This window comes from Mesocricetus auratus, unplaced genomic scaffold (genome assembly GCF_017639785.1).
Source record: "Mesocricetus auratus isolate SY011 unplaced genomic scaffold, BCM_Maur_2.0 Super-Scaffold_15014, whole genome shotgun sequence".
Lineage (NCBI taxonomy): Eukaryota > Metazoa > Chordata > Mammalia > Rodentia > Cricetidae > Mesocricetus > Mesocricetus auratus.
This window is the reverse complement of record NW_024429186.1, coordinates 28,601,652-28,620,712: the sequence shown is the minus strand read 5'-3', so window position 1 is coordinate 28,620,712 and position 19,061 is coordinate 28,601,652. Positions and strand designations below refer to the sequence as shown.

The 19,061-nt window shown below is 38.6% G+C and overlaps 1 protein-coding gene across 33 annotated transcripts in view; it reads left to right on the top strand.

Annotated features, from left to right (window-relative positions):
• Window positions 1–19,061, top strand: part of Nrxn3 (neurexin 3) — a 1,553,154-nt gene that overhangs the window by 751,034 nt on the left and 783,059 nt on the right. For 17 of the 33 annotated variants that reach the window (XM_040743341.1, XM_040743340.1, XM_040743342.1 and 14 more), the window contains 2 exons: window positions 1,044–1,234; window positions 2,023–2,196. In XM_040743341.1, the coding sequence (XP_040599275.1) occupies window positions 1,044–1,234; window positions 2,023–2,196 (365 nt within the window). Of the gene's footprint in view, window positions 1–1,043; window positions 1,235–2,022; window positions 2,197–6,810; window positions 6,838–19,061 lie in introns of all 33 variants that reach the window. The other 16 variants (XM_040743332.1, XM_040743331.1, XM_040743325.1 and 13 more) reach the window with 1 other exon arrangement.

Sequence of the window (19,061 nt, the reverse complement as noted above, 5' to 3'; positions counted from 1 at the left end):
TTATCAACAGATACATAGTAAGAAATTAAACTTTATTTAATAATTCAAAATGAATTAAAATTATTTCTTGAGACTACTATTAGCATTACTTTTTTATTTTAAGGGGAAATCATGGACATAATCCCCTGCTACCAAAAACTATTAAATTGATTTTTTCTCAATTTGGGGAAATTGCAGAAGCTATCATTATAGTACTTAAACCTCTCTTTGTCTCTCCTATTTTGCTATAATATATTGGAAAGTAGTGAAATGAGAACAAAGACAGAAATGGGGATGTAGCTGGTTTGCTAGAGTGCTTGTCTATCATAAGACTTGGGTCCAATCCCAGTAGTTCATACACTGAGTGGGTGTGATGGCAGATACCTGTAAGTCCAGCAGTCATGTGATAGAAACAACAGGATCTTGACTTTGTGAGATGCCATTCTTACCAGCTGACTGAGGACACAAGTCAGGCAAATAAGTTGGGTTGAGCTACTTCTTTGGTTCCTGACTGAGTTCAGATCAGTTGTGTGCTATAAACTATCATGAGTCTCAGCCAGTCCCAGCTAGATAGCAAGTTTGGTGTCAACCTGGGCTACTTAGGACTTGTTTCAAATAAACAGTACACTGTTCAATATTGATTGAATTTTATTATTGGTATTCTCTCTTGTATCTTGTAGGGTACTAACTGTACCAAATAACAAAGTAGACTTTGGGCTGGGTGTGGGTACGTGCCCATAATTCCAGCAGTAGAGTCTGTGGAAGGAAAACTGTAAGTTCCAAGCCAAGCTGTACTATATTGTAAAGTCTTGACTTAAAAAATGTAAAAAAATGAAAGAAGATTCTATCAGTCTGTGACTATGGGATTGAAATGAAGTATTATCTGATAATTACTGACAATTACTATAAGTATATTTAACTACTATGTTCAGACACATTAGCACAGGAGATTTGATGGGCCTCGTTTTTTGATATATATGATTGCCACTTAACTACTTCATAGTACTTGAAGTGATAGTGTGCTTTTATGTTTTTTGTTTGTTCGTTTGTTTTGTCTCTCATAGGTACATACACTATGTGTTTGACCTTGGCAATGGTCCCAATGTGATCAAAGGCAACAGTGACCGCCCCCTAAATGATAACCAGTGGCACAATGTTGTCATCACTCGGGACAACAGTAATACCCACAGCCTGAAAGTGGATACCAAGGTAGTCACTCAGGTCATCAATGGTGCCAAAAATCTGGATTTGAAAGGTAATTCTTTTACAGAGGTTTGTATTTTAGAGCTCATCTCTTAACAGAAAAGTTGTTTCCACAGGGAAACAACTCCAGGTTAGAAGTTTCAACCATATTTTTTGTAACACACATGCAATGGAAAAGTGTTGATTGATACCATAAAGCCAGTTATCCAGTTTCTATACAGACCATGCCTCAAAATGCTTCATGATCTCTGATAATATTAGGAGTGTTTTTTAGAGGTCTGAAAGATGGGATGATAAGTCAAGGCTATGTCAAAATGTGGGAGTGTCCTTAATAGAGGGGAAAAAGATTCAGATTCAGCTATGTCATTTCTGTCTGGGTGACATTATTAACAATACTTAGTATTGTAAATTGATACATATACCAAAAGGAGTATAGTTAGCTGTTAATCTCATTATGGGTGGTTAGACCTTTGATAGGATATCTGTAAAACTTTCAACATATTTCTAATGAACACATAAAAACTACTCAACATGTGGTTGTTTTGTTGAACATGTTAATCTTTACTTCTTTTAATTAGGAATCCTCTGCAGGCAGTCAATACAGTGATTCAAACTTTGTGAGATGTTGCACACAAGATGAATGACCTATAAGAAATATCTGCTTTTTTAAATCTTAGTAATGTCGAGAGTTTGGCAATTATTTTTATTTTAGCTAACCCCTGCATCCCATGGTTATGTCACAGTCACCCAAGGAACATTCTAAGGTGTTGAGCATTAGTGGACATGTCTATCACATCCTTTCTGCACTCGATTGCTTTTATTTTGTGCTTTCTTTTCTAGGCGACCTCTACATGGCTGGCTTAGCTCAGGGCATGTACAGCAACCTTCCGAAGCTTGTGGCCTCCCGGGATGGATTTCAGGGATGTCTGGCCTCTGTGGACTTGAATGGGCGCCTGCCTGATCTCATCAACGATGCTCTCCACAAGAGCGGCCAGATGGAGAGAGGCTGTGAAGGTAGAACCTCTCTTTGTTCTAAGGCACAGCCTTGCCGCAAGCATCAAGCCTCCTTGCTTCCCTGCAAGTGCCTCTTTCCTCAGTTCAACCATCCATTGTCACTGTCACTCACCCTCCCGCATTGCATCCTAATAGATGTCTTCTTGTCACTGGTTGAGTATGCTAGACGTGTGCCACAAGCTCTAAGAAAGTATGCTGGCAGATGTCCTTCCAAGTTCACATACTCAGCAGTGAAGTTCCTTCCCTGTCATGGACATCAGGCTTCTCCCAATTTGTGCCTTTGTTTTCATAGTGGCCCTAGAGATTAGTTCTGTTTTAATAATGGTAAAGGACAAAGCAAAGAGTCCAGACTGATGTCAGCATTTATAAAATGCTTCCTATTCTGGCTAATAGTAGCTGGATTATTAATGCAAATCCATTGGGAGATGGAGAAATGATGTCAGAATTAATGATGGTGGAAGGAAACTAATATTTATTGAGTACTTACTGGTCAGGCTCTGCTTGTCAGTCTTCAGTGTGCTGTTGAGGCATATACTCAGTTCCCATGGTAGGAAGACCTGGATTAAGGTCCAGGTGACATCTGGTAATTTATTAACCATTTAGATATATCTTTTTATCTTTGTGACAGAAGACACTAGTAGGCACCTTCAAAAGTAATATTACTAAATAAGAAAGAAACAAAATGCCTGGTACATAGTGGGTACTGGATAAACGTGGAATTATTGTTCCTGAATATTACCTCATCTAAGACACATAATAGCACTGCATGACTATCCATGCTGCACAACAAACCATGCTCTGTCTGTGTCTGCAGACATTGAAAAGAACAAGTCTTTCCAGAGGTGTTGATGACTGTTAAGAACAACGTAACCAGTAGAGGGCAGCAGTGAACACATTCTGGGTTTATTCCTGCCTTCAGTAGATGGGAGAAGTGACTGCCTGTCATCTACAGGCAAAGGAGTTGCCTAACAGTCACCAAGATCTAAGTATTCTTTTCTCTGGCTGAGCCTTATGGTCCTTTGTGCAACATATTGTGTTTTCTTGCATCCATTTTTCATTTTCCGTATCAAAACTGTGCATTCATTTCCTGTGTTCAAGTTCATAAACACTACTTTTCATTCAGCTTCCATTGGCGTTAACTCATTCCCCTAAAGCAGAAATTTGCAAATGCTTCTCAGGCTAACTTGTGCTTAAAAAGATGTTTCCCTTTGCCTGAGTCGGTTGTCTGTGTTGGACTAGTATCAGAAGGGTCACCCTTGTGATCGGCTTCCAGTTTACCTTTAACAAAAATATGTTTTTAATTCTGATGGCCATAAATATAGTGTGTTTGTGTGTGTGTGTGTGTGTGTGTGTGTGTGTGTGTGTGTGTGTGTGATGGGCAAGAGGTTAGAAATCAAGCCTAGGAATCAAACAAAGAGATTAGATTACAAAAGTAACCATTTTGTGTTTTCCTGAAAATGTTGTGCAATTTATTTCATTTAACTCAGAAAAATTTGTTTGGATTTACTGGTCTATTCACAGTTCTTCAGATGTTAAAGGACAATGCAAGGATAAATGAAGTATTTGGCATTAAGTTAAGAATCTTATTTTAGAAGGGTTAGGATGACGGTAGCTGAGCTTCTTCCAGAATATACCATATCAAGTTAAATTAAAGTATAAAATTACATATTAAAAGCACAAGACAGGTCTAGAGAGACAGCTAAGGATTTAAAAGCAATCCTGCTCTTACACAGGATGCAAATTCAGTTTCTAGCACCCAGATAAGATGACTCACCACCACCTTCAACACTGGATCTAAGTATCCAACACTTTCTTTTTGCATCCACAGACCCTACACTCACATGCATGCCACACATTTTGCACACACACACACACACACTCACACTCACATGCACACACTTAAAAATAACATCATTTTAAAAAAGAAATCACAAGGTACTATTTAAATAGCAATTTTTTAAAAATCATGTTATTCAGGTTAAAATGTTAAGAATTCATTTAACCCTCAGGTTGTATTGCCCAATAGAAATGTAGTATAAGGGGCAGCAGGGATGTCTCAGCAGGTAAAGTACATGGTATGCAAACATGATGAACAGAGTTCAAACCCCTAGCACCTACTTAAATGCTGGGTACGCGTGGTAGCTCATCTACAATCTCAAAGCACAGGAGACAGAGATGGAATCCCTAGAGCAAGCTGATTAGGTATGTTAGCTGAATCTGCAAGTTCTAGGTCCAAGAGAGAGACTGCCTCAATAGACAAGGCATATAGCCATTGAAGGAGACTCCCTTCATCAGCTTCTGGCCCCTGTACACAGGTGCTTGCATACACATAGCACCTATGCATGTACTCATACCACACACATACAGAAAAAAATAGAAAAAGAAAGAAATATAGTCTAAATTATATGTGTAATTAAAATTTCCTAATAGTTATATTTTAAAATGTGTAAAGCAAGAGGAAATTAGTTTACATTTTATATTTTATCTTTGTTAACCCAATATATCCCACAGGTTAGCATTTCAGTATGTGTAAAACAGTGACTAATGGATATTTTATATCCTTTTAATTACATTAACTCTTCAGAAGTTTGTATACTTTATATTCGTAGCAGCACCTAAGTTCACAAAATGTACATTTGAAGCTCTCTTGCCACGTTATATGTTTGGCTGCTGTGTTGGAAGCACAGCTCTATAGAACGTGAAACTTGAAATTATAAGGAAATGAAGCTACAGAACTGGAATAAAAGGAAGTTCGAATTAACTTTTACAAAATGTAGAGAGAGAAGGAAGGGTTGAGCCCTCCTCAGGAGAGCTTTAGGGGAAATCGTGAGAGTGCTAGCTGAAGGAAGTTACCCATCACATGGGGGGAAGTGTCCCCAGGCTTCCCTGAAGCTCAGCAGCAGCTTGTGTGCTTCACCACAGGCATTCTGGTGGACCCCACCCTTTCTCTGAGTACCATGATTGTTCAAAGCTGGGTACTGCGACTTGATGACTCCCCCATCCATCCATGGCAAAGCCCGTGGGCCTAATCACATGCACTCTATTGCCATGGAGATAATTATGATGGTTGCCCACCAAGCATTAAGACTTCCCTACTGGGTAGGATGAAGCAGAGGATGAGTACCAAGGGAGGGAGGAAGGTCCTTGTTTATTGTACACAAATGACTTAGATAATTATCATAAGTGGCCAGGAAAAATGGCCAAAAAGTAGGTTAAGGCATAAATTACTATCATTGGTAGTTTGCTGCATTGTGAATACGGCCTCCCAGAAGATCATGGGAGCCTTTTTAGGGTTTTGTGGAAATTACTCTATAAAAGACAGTGGGGAGGAAAAATGAAGGGCCTGAAACCTTGAAGAGACTACAAAAGATTCCATTCTCATGAGTCTCTTGCACACAGCATGTGAGTCCTAAGACTATCTGAGGGCATAAGGCACATGGCATGTATGGGAAAAAGAGCATTTCTTCATAGAGAATAGTAAACAAATTGGGGGTGGGAGGTCATTATCAAAAACTTTGACCTGAATCTACTTAAGATAGTGAATGTGGTATGCTTTTATGTAAGTAGGCTAAACAGACTAAAGTATAATATATGTTCCTGCCGCAGTCAGTGGCACTGATAATTTAAGATCCCTGAAGAATAAATGCATTCTTTTCCTATTATTTGGTCCACCAAGAATTAATGTAAGACAAAAAAAAGAGTTAGAAATTATTTTAAAATTTAGGAATTTCGTGATTTTTGTTTTTCTAAGAATGATCACGAAGCAGGCTTTAATTTTGTATCTATGATTTAGGAATTAAGTCTGATTTTTAGTCAAATCCTAGCTGTGACTTTTGGCCTATCATTAGGGGCAGGGATTTTTAAAATGATGCCTAAATTAACATGTAGCTTGTAAATTCCTCTTCCCATGATGAGATCAGCTTATCTGTAGAGATTAAGGTATGTCAAGGAGAGGTACTATTCCACAGTTGTAGAAGGCAAACATCTGGGAGAAAATACCACGTGCTTTATTCCGGAACTAGCATGAATCAATAAAAAGGACATACATCTGGTGTCTTTTTTGCCCACAAACATTTTGTTGTATTCCTACAAATTGAACAACTTAAGCATTTTGGTGTCCTCAGTGGGTGAACAGACTAGAAATGCATAACTCTGGTGCCATATTCCTTGGTGGCATTTTCAAGGGTATAAGGGATTGGGGTGCTCAAGATTCTCCCATGCTCAACTTATAAATGTTCTGAAGTATTTTTGTGGGCTTTGAATGTGTGCATTTGTCTTCCAGTCTGGTCACACACTGCCTTTCTCTCTGGGCTGTATGTCTTGGGGTTGGCTGTGTGTACGTGGGAAGGTTTTCTTTGCTTGTGCTTTGTCAAGTTCACTGTCTCCCTGCCACAGCTCTGCTGACTTGGCTCCCAGGAAGCCTGCTGTGCTCTGGTCTGTGCATCCCCTTGTCTGTGCTATCCCTGGTGACCTTGTAGAGCATTTCAAGTGTCTGTCTGAGTGATGTTGGCTATGCAGACTGCATTTTTGTTTCTGTAATGTTACCCAGTTGATTCTACTCTAACTAACCTCTGGTTATTGTTTTCGCTTTTTTTTGTTCTTTTGCTAACAAAGTTGCGTTGACCAAAGCTGACCTGCAAGGTAGAGAAGGCTCTTGTACCATTTCGGAGTGAAAGATGCCCTGTGTGACCCTTGGTATCACTATGTTAGAGGACTCCTAGCTGTCACACTTCTGAGAGAGCAGCCATTGTTGGGCAGGGGGCTGAAGGCAGTGTTCTTCTAAAAGGGTGACAGGAAACCAAAAAGTACACATGGAAAATAATTGTACAAAGCATATGTCATGGTAATAAGAACATTACTCCATTTTGGGTAGGACTGCAGAGGTTTGAAGCATTCTACACTGTGCCTCACTATCTTCAAACAGGATCCATTCTAGAAATAATTAAACTTCTCTCAATATTTTTCATGGGAAGCCTGGTTCCTTTTGATTTTTCAGTACAGAAAGAAGGAAGAACATTGAAAAGGAAGAAAAGGCCACTTGAGTTCTTAATTTATTATTCTTTAGGTCAGGAAGGTCATTTTTAGAGTGGGACATTGAAGTTCTTGGACCTTATGAATGGCCATATCATTTTCTCTCAATTCATTTAAAGAAATATTTTAGGCATGAGGGAGATAATCATGCCATTAAAACATTGCAGAGATTTATGTTTCCTATTGGGGATTTTGGTTGAGCACTTTAATTTTCTATTGTGTGATCTAAGCAGAAAAAGCACTCTTGGGGAAGAAGAGGATCTGTTGGTTTAATTCTGAATATCCTTAAAAAATCGCCTGCCTGGGAGATGCCAGGGAATATCTGCAGGCAGAAGCTGCTGCTTCTGTCATTCAAAGAGACACCTTGCAAAGTCAGTAATGGCTTGTCATTCCTGTTGGGTCAGGCTGCTTTGACTCAGAATAGCAAGGGAGGAACAGAGCATTTTATATGTCTTAAGGCAAGCAGGGCACAAAGCCTCAGATGGCCACTGCAGAATCTGCAATCAGGCCAAATTGTTAGAAGTAGTGAAGGCAAAGGTAGTTTTTTTTTCTTAAAAAGTGATGTTTTATCTCAGGGATCATTTCCTTTGCTGTGACTTCCTTGTTATATACTAAGTGTATAGACAGGCTAGTGTCTGCCTCTCACGGGGACATAACTAATAATGCCACTTGATTAGTAGCAGTTCTTTTCTCTTCATGTGTTTCGGTATATATTACAATTAATGAAAAGAAAAATACACACTTTGAACTTCACGCATGCTTTGCAACAGCATTCAGCATTAAAGAAGGTAGCCATTTTGGGTAGTGTTGTTGTTTTAGACATAATGCTCTATTGTCAAAAAATGGACCATGACATATTATTCTGCAAGCAGAGAAGCAAAAAGAGGAAGCCTGAACATGCAACATGAGATAGTGTGGAGTCGTTTGAGCTCCTTTGGATCAGATCTAATAGGTTAAGTGAAAAAGCTATGCATTATCATCAACTTTACTCTTCTTCAATGTGCTAACTACATGGATTCTGAATTTCTAAACACTAGCTCAGAGTCTTTCATTAGGGACTCCATATGTGGCAAATCATATTAGTTACCTTTTCTCATTACTGTGACAAAATACCAGATGTAAGCTACTTACAGAAGGGGAGTTTAAGTTGGTTCCCAGTTTAAGAAGTAGCATGCTTCATCATGGCAGGGGTGGTGCACTGGCAGGGCATTAAAGGACTGGTCTCATTGCATCTCCAGTCCAGAAGCAGAAAAATGGATGAGGCTTTAGGACAAGTTAAAAAATCCTAAACTTGCTCCCAATAACCCATTTCGTCCAGTGATAATCCACTTTCTAAAGATTCTTTAGCTTTCCAAACCTGCTCCCAACTCAGAGCCAAGTGTTCAAACACATACATCTATGGGGGTGTATTTCACATTCCAACCACAAAGAGTATGCCAAAGGGGGAAAGGGTTTTTGACAGTTATATAAAGGAGTGGGTTGATCTTTCTGGTTATTATAAATTGTCTACTAAATATATACCTATTTGGGGAGGAAACACATCAAAGTATCTCAATATCCATTCATAAAGCATTGTCAGTAATAAGGACTTTTTAATTACTCCTATGCTGCTGCCATAAACTTTCTTTTTTGTAATGCAATAGTCTCTCACTTGTCTCCATGGTTTCCATCTTTGTAATTCTGTTGGATTATCTACTCTTTCCCTATTTTTTGGCAACTTAACTGTAGCATACACTCACAGTTTTAATTTTCTTGACATTCGTGAATATGACTCATAAACTGGCATATTCAGCTATAAACTGTGGGCATCGATAGTACTAATTGCCATTAAGAGCCAAGGGCAGCAAAAACATAATAACACAGAAATGAGGTGTTTTGCAATGCAGAGAGGCAAAGGAACTCTAAAAGCATGTATAAGAATGAGCTATGAAAAGTGACACTTGTAGTCAGAGTTAATAATCAATAGCTTGAATCCTCTTGCTAGTGCGTTGTTGGATTGTGCTTTATTTATTTGATTTTTAGAAACTTATTAGTTATTGTGCTGCTTGGTTTAACAGTAAGAGTGCCAGCTCTTTCTTGTATCACACATTTAGCAAGCAGTGTAGATTATGTGGTCTCCATATGAGAGAAGCCAGGAAATCAGCCAATAATTACATTTCACAATGAAAAATAACATGGTATACACCATGTCATGTGAGTGTGAGAAATTTGACCAGCCTATGTGGTTAGGAGTGGTCAAGGAAAGTGTTTATGGATAGTGTCTCAGGCAGAGTTTTAGCTGAGTCTAATTGGCAGGTGTTTTTCAGGTGTCTTTATAGAGGAAGCTCATTTATTTAAGGTTTGGCTGGTACAGGCAACTACAGACAATTCACCCGAACAGAAATAATATACATGTGAAGATGTGAGAGATGATTCTGGGGCAGGGAGTGGAGACAGAATTGCTGACTTTCCATGTAAGCAGTGAGATTTGTCCTGAAGATGTAAGAGGGGACATGATATATGAGACTGGTTTGTATTATATAAAGATTTCCCTGCCCCTCCTTCCAGAGTAGAAATTGATGCAAAGGTTAGGAATTGAAGACAGAGAGCAAAATGAGAAATGGAGGTCTATATACCAGAGAGAAGGGGCAAGTTCCAAGCTCTGCTACTCTATTGGCCAAGGGAAGGAACATTTCCCTCCCTGAAGACACTCTGTGTATATAGGATAAGAGGTGACTCTTCCCTTTTTGCTCCATTTCTGGCTGTTATGCTGTATTTCTAGTTGACAACAGATACACATTATGACAAGAGATTGCAAAGAAGGACCCCACTGACTGTCCTGGATTCACACCAAGCTCTGTAGGAGCATGCAGGAAGGCTGTGGGCCCTCAGTGGAGCAATGGAAATACCATCAGGCTGAGAAGTTTTGTCTTGTCTTGGATACCATGATCATTCCTATGGAACTCATGGAAGCACAGCTATAATTTCTTTTGTTTTTCAAGGGGGATATCACTGGAGAAGGAAATCTCTGTAAAACCTTACCTATGTAAGAAAGGAGCTGAAAAACCACAAAAGAAGGGAGAGTTGTCTTTGTTAGCAGAAGGGCAGGTGACATAAGCTGCGAGGGATAAAGCACAATGCATCATCCAGCCAGCCAGTCCATCACAACATTTCTTCCTTCCCTTCACGGCGCCTTTCCCTGGCAGGTCTTATTTTTAGAATCCACTGTCTTCTTTTCTAGAAATGTTAGCTTGTGAGATGATAGTAAGCAGGAAGGTAAGGCACTCAGGATTAATTATGTCACAGTGACAAAGGTTTTATGTTGGCTATTTGTAGAAGGTCAGTATTTTGGGGTTTTAAGGCCTTAAACATCTAACATTCTATTAAGGCATTTTTATTTTTTAATGTAACTTGAAATTATATTTATTTATTTACTTGGGTGGGCGATTTGAAGTACATGGCACACACACATGGGTTTTAGAGGACAGCATTTGACAGCATGTTCTCATGTAGGTCCTGGTGAAGGAACCAAGTATTATCAGCCTTGTCTATTAGAGCCTTTACCCTACACTGAGACATCTCAATGGACCTCTATTACCTCATTTTTAGAAGAGCTTGACATTTAACTTTAGTTTGCAGAGGACATTTTAGTTTTCCAATTTTGTCACAAGGAATACAGTTAGTTCTTTCCCTCATCTTCTTCAAAGCTATGGACTGAATCACATTCTCCATTGGATTTCAGGTAATGAAATGCAGCCCTTTACTTAAAAGAAATCAAGCCTTCAGAAATAGTTGCTTCATGGGAAATAATAAAGAGGGATGGGAATTAATCTGAACATTCCATAGTGATTCTATTTTTTGTCCCTTAGGCACAAGGGAGTATGTTACTATGACCTACTGCCCACATAATGTATTGTAGTTCTGTTGATGTCAGCAACTATGCACCCTACTTAAGCAGGAAGAAAAAGCCCAAATTTACCAAGTAGGAGAACTGATGATGCCATGTATTAAGAGTTGAGTTGGTGCAGGGGATACTATTAACTTGTAACTTATGCCCCTGCCTTCACATGACCTATACTGTTGTTCAATTTATAATTTTTTATATGTTATATCACTTAATACCTAACCACATGAAGTAGAATTAATCATATATATATATCATAAATCATAAACATATATATATCATAAAGATATAGAAACTAAGTTTAGATAGGCCATACTAATAGTAAGTGCTAAAACTGGATTTTAAAGATATCTTTCTTTTCCTACTATGTTTTATGTTTTAACATCATTTTGCCTATTCTCCAAGTAGCTAGATGGCCAGAAAGTATCTAAATGACTTTATGGTGGAGAGTTTTCATATAGTATTATTTTGATTACCTCTGGTGCTATTTACTCAATATTCATTATCTTGGATAAGTTTCTATTGCTGTGATGAAAAACCATGACCAAAAGTCACTTGGGAAGGAAAGGGTTAATTTCACTTATATTTCTGTATAACAGTTCATCATCAAAGGTGGTCATGAGAGGAACTTGGATGCAGAAGCTGAGGCCGAGGCCAGGGAGGACTGCTGCTTACTGACTTCTTCTCATGGCTTTCTCAGTCTGCTTTTCTATAGCACACAGGATCACCAGCCCAAGGATGGCACCACCCACAGTGGGCAGGATACTCCCATGTCAATCACCAATTAAGACAATGTCTAACATGGTATCCAACAGCCCCATCTTTAGAGAAGTTTTTCCCCAATTGGGATTCCCTCCCCTCAGATGACTCTACCTTGTATCAAGGTGACATAAAAGTAGCCATAAAACTACTTATTAAGGTATTTTCAGTTACCATTATTTTGTTAGGTCTGCCCATTGAAACCAATCCTTTCTTTGTCTCACATAGTTTTACTTACTCTCTGTTGGCCAAACACTTCACTAAATCAGTACTGAGGGGGGAAAAAGGAAAATCTGAGAGTCATGCCTTAATTTGTGTTTTTAAAAGTCACATTGACTCATGAGGTCTTTGACCTTTAAAAAAAAGGAGTATTGTCTTTATTGGGCATCTGTGATCCAGGTACCCCCAAAATAGGATAACTGAGCAAGAAGGACTATGATAACAGATACTTTGTCTCTCTTATTACACCTCTTCTAACTGGAAAAGTGTGAACTCCTATCTTGTCATTGTCATGGATGTCACTTCTTCCTTACCATATAAACATAGACTTTGGTTTATGAGCCATTGATCACTGTGGTGTTCTATGGCCTCTTTCATAATAGAGATCCTCAGAAGTTCTTCAAGTCAATTCACAAGACAAAGCATGCTGTATCTTACAATGGACAAGGCTGGGAGCATTATTTACCACTGAAGTCAGCACAGGAAGGTAATCCTTTTATCTTGGATGTTGCTGGTTCAACACAGACCACAGATCCTCTTCTGGGGAGAAGTGTCTCATGGGGGTGTGTTGGTGTCAACCACTTCTCATGCCTGTGTCACAGTATTGTTAACTCTGCATCATGAAGGGGACAGAGTGACAAAAGAGCATTGAGGTATTGCTGAAATTGGCAATGCCAATCATCATCCTGATGGCATGATCTTCTCAGCTACCAATTGAGAAGCTAAGAGCAGGTGGTAAGAGAGGCTTTGGTGCCTTGATGAACATTGATGGGGTCTTATTTCAACCTTCAAGGTAGAAGTTGGTGCTGGTTTAGCAGTATTAATCAACTTTAAGTTGGGACTTTGGGACATATGCTTGTTTAAGTTTTGTTTAGGCACTGGGAGAGGGACCTTGTTACCAGGATCTTGTCCTTTATTATTTCAAGGGTCTAAACATATAAAAGGTACTATGCTAACTTCATTTTCTAGAACGTGAAGTGGAGGTGGCAGAGTCGGGGGTCATGTGCTGTAGAGGTAGACTGGGGGGGGGGGGGGGTTGGTCATCAAATGAGTTTGTATGACACTTCTTGGGAGAGAAAAACAACTCCAGATCAAAAAGGATCAGTCTTCAGATAATTATGGAAACATACAACTAGGAAATGAAAATTAGAGATAGGAGTTAGACACCAAACTAATAGCATGCTGTGTAGTTCATGACCATTGCTATGTTTTCATCCTGATTTAATGAAGGTTAGCTTATATCAAAGGATATATAGTGGAAATCATTGTTGAAAAGCTCCGTCACCCCAAATCTTGACCCATATGGCAATCTCTTTTTACTTTTTCTTTCCTAGAATTATTATTTATATGGGATAAATATTCGATGAAAAGTCTCTGTCCATTAAATACATGGTCATAGAATATACTTTGTTTTTAAGTTATAATTAATCATAATATTTTGAACTTCTGGTTTATATTTAACTCAATTATTTTATTTGATACAATTACTATTCACTATATCTTGATATGGTGACACCTGTAAATCATACCTCAGTATTTGAGGAATCTGAATGTACCTAAATTTTAGAAGAAAAACATGATGTACCATATACTATTATTTTTTACAGTTAGGCTTCAAGACAAAATTTGCTTATTTGAGCTGCTATCGATAAAGTTTAGGAGAAAATTATTTTTCAGGAAAACTCACTTTAAACATTAATGAAATGATTCCTTCACTACATCTTCCCCTTTTCCATCTGTGTCCTCCTTGCTTCTTTCTTTCCTTCCTCCCTTCCCTTCTCTCTTCCTCATCCCTCATTTGTTTTCTTCTCTCCCACCCTTTCCCTTCCCTCTTTCCTTTCCTCCTTTCTTCCTTCCCTCCCGCTCTCCCTCCTTCCTATCCTCCTTCCTCTCCCTTCACTGTCCTCTCTTTCCTAAACTCCCTCTCTCTTACATTATCTCCCTTCTCCCTTCCTTTCCTCCTTTAGATCCTTCATTCTTTCATTCACTCCACATTTGCACTGAGATCCATAACAGTAGCAAAATTCCAGTCATGAAGTAGCAACTATAATAATTTTATGGTTGGTTGGAAGTCACTACAACATGAGGAACTATATTAGAGGTCACAGCAGTAGGAAGGTTGAGAACCACTGCTCTACACCAAATGCTGCATTAGAAACAAAAGATGGCCGGGTGGTGGTGGCGCACGCCTTTAATCCCAGCACTAGGGAGGCAGAGGCAGGCGGATCTCTGTGAGTTCGAGGCCAGGCTGGACCGATAGCCTCCAAAACAATACAGAGAAACCCTGTCTCATAAAAACCAAAAAAAAAAAAAAAAAAAGAAAGAAACAAAAGATGTAAATGTGAACAAAACAGGACCTCAGGCTTTGAGGCACTTACATTCAATTACTATAAGACAAATACATTGATTGATTAAGCAGGACAGATGGCTGAGAAATAAATGTACAATTTTATTTAATTGAATGTTGACAAAAGTAGCATGAACATACTACAAAAGAGAAATGTCTTTTCAGTAAAGTTAATGAAATTTGATTCTCACAAGTATAAAGTTATATTATCCTGCACCATATATAAAAATCAAATAAAAGTGGTATAAACACTAAGCATAAGACCCCAAACTATAGAACTACTAGATGAAAGCATAAGGAAATGCTCTATAAAATTTGTTTGGTTTCTTAGATGATACTCAAAATACAGAGAGCAAAAGAAAAAAATAAATGGGATTTCACAAAACTAAAAAAGAAAATCACATTGAAATGGAACAATTAATAATCTGTTGATTATGAGGAAACATTTGCAAACCAAATATTTTTTGATATGTAAGTATCTCAAATGTGTAAGGAGCCCAATCACTTAAGTAATTGATAAACAAGTGATCCAATAAAGAGTGGACAAAAGATTTAAATGCCAATGTGTAGAAGGTATAAGAAACTTTCACCTCATATCATTGATGAAACAGAAATTAAACCACAATGAGTTAGTAACTCACATCTGTTAGAATTACTATGATAAATTGGCAGGAGCATGAAAAAGAGGGAATCCTTATGTGTTGTTGATGGTAATGTAAATTAATTCAATCATTATAGAAATTATATGGAAGTTCTTCAGAAAACTGAAAATAGAACTAGTATATGATCTAACAATACAACTGCTGGGCACATATCCAAAGGAACTAAAAATCAATATGTTAGAGGAATGTCTCTATTTAGATTTTTACTATAACGTTGTATATAATAGCTAAAAATTAGAATTGACCTAGGTGTGGTCATCAGATAAATGAATAAAGAAATATGACTCATATGTACATATTCAGCTTCTAAAAATGAGATTACTGGGTTAGGGACATAACTTGAGAGAGTGTTTGCTATGCAGGTACTAGGACCCCAGTTCAAGCTCCGGGTCCCATGTTAAAAAGGTTAGAGGAGGTAGGTGGAACATGAGGGTAGGGAGTATATGTGATTAAAATGTATTGTATGAAAATTTCAAAGAATTAATAAAAAATGCTTCAGAACAAAACATCAGGCCATGGTAGTAAGTACCTTCAAACCTGCCACTGGGCAAGTGGAGATTGGAATTCCTTGTGCTTTCTGGTCAGTCCACCCACTCTAACTGGGGAGTTCTAGGCTTGTGAAAAAAAAAAAAGAGGATGACACCCAAGGAAGGATACCTGAGTCTGATTCCTGACTCAGAGCACATGTTCATATGTACTCCCACACAGTCATGCAGCCCTGTACACACACAGAGAAAACAGAGAGACTGTATTCATGACAACAGCAATAGTACTGAAAGTGATTATACGAAGTAAAACTGGTGAGGCAGAGACAAACACATATGTGATCTCATTTGCATAGAGTTTAAATAATTGATCTTTTGTGAGTAGAGAGCAGAATGACAGACACAGAGGCTGAGAGAGGAGGTGGATGCAGAGGACAGAGGTATTGTCCAAGGGTACAAAGTTTCAGTTAGCAAAGAGAACTAAAGCTGGGTGGTTTCTTGCACAGTTTGGTGACTACAGTGACAATGCATTGTATACTTTAAAAGTTGCAAATGGAGCAGATTTTAAATGTTTTTCTAACCGTCTAAGAAGTGATCAGCTTGAGAGGTGGTAGGTAGACTTACTAGATATCCTGAGTTAATTGATTATTCTAAGTTGTAAATATAGAGCAAAGTAACACATGAATCATACACATGCAAGTAAGATCTATCCATTAGCAGAAAGAATTCAACAAACAATTGAATTAGAGGTCATGTATTTGTTAAGTAAAACAAACAGCAAGACCAATGGAGAGCGTGATACTACTGGGGATTTCCTCAGTGTGGGTGCTTTGAACATGCTTTCTTAGAGCTGCAACTTGATTAAAGACAAGTCAGTGTTTTGAAAATCTGCATGAGGGGTCATTCACACTGTGGCTCCAGTAGGGGCTAAAGAACTTGAGGACAGAAATGGGCTACAGGTCTGGAGTAGTGGACCTAGAATGTGAGCACAGTGTCAGAATCACCTGAAGGACCCATTAAAATTCAGATTCCTTATGTAGGCCCCAGGCAGCAGGGCTACACAAGGCGTGGAAAGGTACTTGGCTCACAGCTCTCAAGTGATGCTCATGTCATGGGCATGGTGACAACACTCTGAGCATCACAATATAAGAGAGGAGGAAACAATGCTGGTACACAGTGAGCTGGGGATAATTGGTAGGAAATGACACTGGGACAATGGGAGGCTGGAGCCCTCTGGTCACAACCTTGAAAGGAGATCCATGTTTGCTTTCAAACTGATGTGAAGCCATTAACAGTCAGTCATTGAGTGCTACCTGCCTGTTGTTTATCCTTATGTTATGAGGCCAGCTTAAAGAATATGGAAATGCCTGTAATTCCCTCTCTGATTGATTCCTGACACTGTTTTAGTGGATGTCAAAGAGTTACTAAAAATTCTTGTATAGACTAAAAACTCACTCTCTCACTCATGGTTTAAACGTATGAGACAAGCCGGGTGTTGGCAGTGCACACCTTTAATACTAGCACTCAGGAGGCAGAGACAGGTGGATATCTGTGAGTTCGAGGCCAGCCTGGTCTACAGAGCGAATTCCAGGACAGCCTCCAAAGCAATACAGAAAAACTCTGTCTAGAAAAACTAAAAAAGAAAAAGTATGAGACAAAGGAAGATTAAGGATTGAACAGTTCATATCAGCTTATCTCTCTGAATTCATGTAGTCTTAGGGTCAAAAGAACCCACCCAAAATACAGTACATGACTTCTAGAAAGCATGCCGCAATCAGTCTTTTGAGAACAAGTAGCTAAAGCAAAAACATGAAAAACATTAAAAATATCTCTTAATGCATAATACAATGCTAAATTGAACACTGTCACATGCAGATATTAATGACACAGATAAGTGCTGTGACCAGTAAGAAGGGCAAGAATCCTGTTTGTAGTTAATAGAGAATGTTTGATCTAGGGGAAGCGTGCAGGCTACTCCTTAAAAATAGTTAAAATATGGTAGTTAGAGGGGAGGAGAATGGCTTTTCTGTAGGTTCAGTAACCATACAAAGAATTACTGTGTTTTCTCAAAGTTTTTGCCTTTCAAGGGAAAGCCTTCCATGTGTTTCTGATTCTTGAGCACAGTTGAATTACTAGTCCATTGTCTGGTGAGAGCTGTTTGGCTGGGGAGCCCTGTGGACTTCTCAGAAGCTTTTATCCTTTGAAAGACGCTGTCCTGATTTGCCATTGTTAATGAAACTTGAAGGACACAATGCTCAAGTTTAAGACCCACTGAGAACATGACCATGGACCTCCTTTCATCTCCACATGGGGGAACCACATGGCAAATGGGAACTGCAGAAGCACAGCAGTGGGGCTGTTTCCCCAGTGTTAGTAATTGTCTTGAACTTTCTTATGCCATCTCCTAATAGCTTTGTCTCATGAGTGATGGCCTGCACTGTTTCCACCCTTCATGAATAAATACAAAATGTCTTGCCACCTAGAAGGTGGACTCTCTCTAATCTCTGTTGAACACGCGTCCTTAAAAATCCTGCATTTAGTATTCTGTTTCCGTGTGAAGCTTGGCTTAGCTTGGAAAATGCAAAAGAGGCAATCATTGCAATAGCTACATCTTCTTCACTCTGACAAGTGCTTTTATGCATTAGTTCCTGATTATGACATTTGTTGAGCCAAAAGGTCCATGCCCTTTGCTTAGGATCTTGAGGAATCTGGAGTTATCCTGAATATTGTGCTACTTCTTGTTACCTCAGATATTTCTATCTCTATTTATGCCAAAGCTAAAGTATAAGTTAGGACTGAAATGAAAATGGTTGAAGATAGGTGCCAGGCTGACCAAAAGTTTGGCTTTAATGGCAATCTGTAGGGATGAAACTGCAAAGCTTGTTTGATTTTCTACTCCCATGTGGAGAAAGTAAAGATTCCTAAAATGCCTTGGGAGCAGATATACTCACTTAGAAATTATGTACGTGTACAATTATGTTTACATATAATTAGACACATAAAAATAGAAATAATAGAAGAAAGAAAATTATCCCAGCATTTAATACATTTTCCTTACAACAAAATAGTTATCTTGTGTCTCCTGCTGTAGAGATGCTCCAAGAGAGGACATACCCTATCCTGTATATTAAATCTCTAAATAACTGTGTGGTATAGTGCAGTGGTTCTCAAACTCTAGGCTTCATTGAAATTTCTGAAGGTTGCAAAAATAGAGATTTTTGTCTTCCTCAAATTTTCCAGTTCAGCAGGTTAAGGGTGGGTCCCAAGAATTTGCATTTCTTCCAAGTCCCAAGTGAGTCTGGGATGCTCTGGTGAAGTGAGAGGCAGGCTCAAAGCTAATCTCTCTAAAGTAGACATTAGTATTCTTGAAGAAATATGGGGCCTTGGGTAAATTGGTTTAGCACTTCAAATCTATGGAATGGAGTTCATCATAATTACCTATTTGAGCTGCTGGGGAATTTAATAATACAATTTACCTA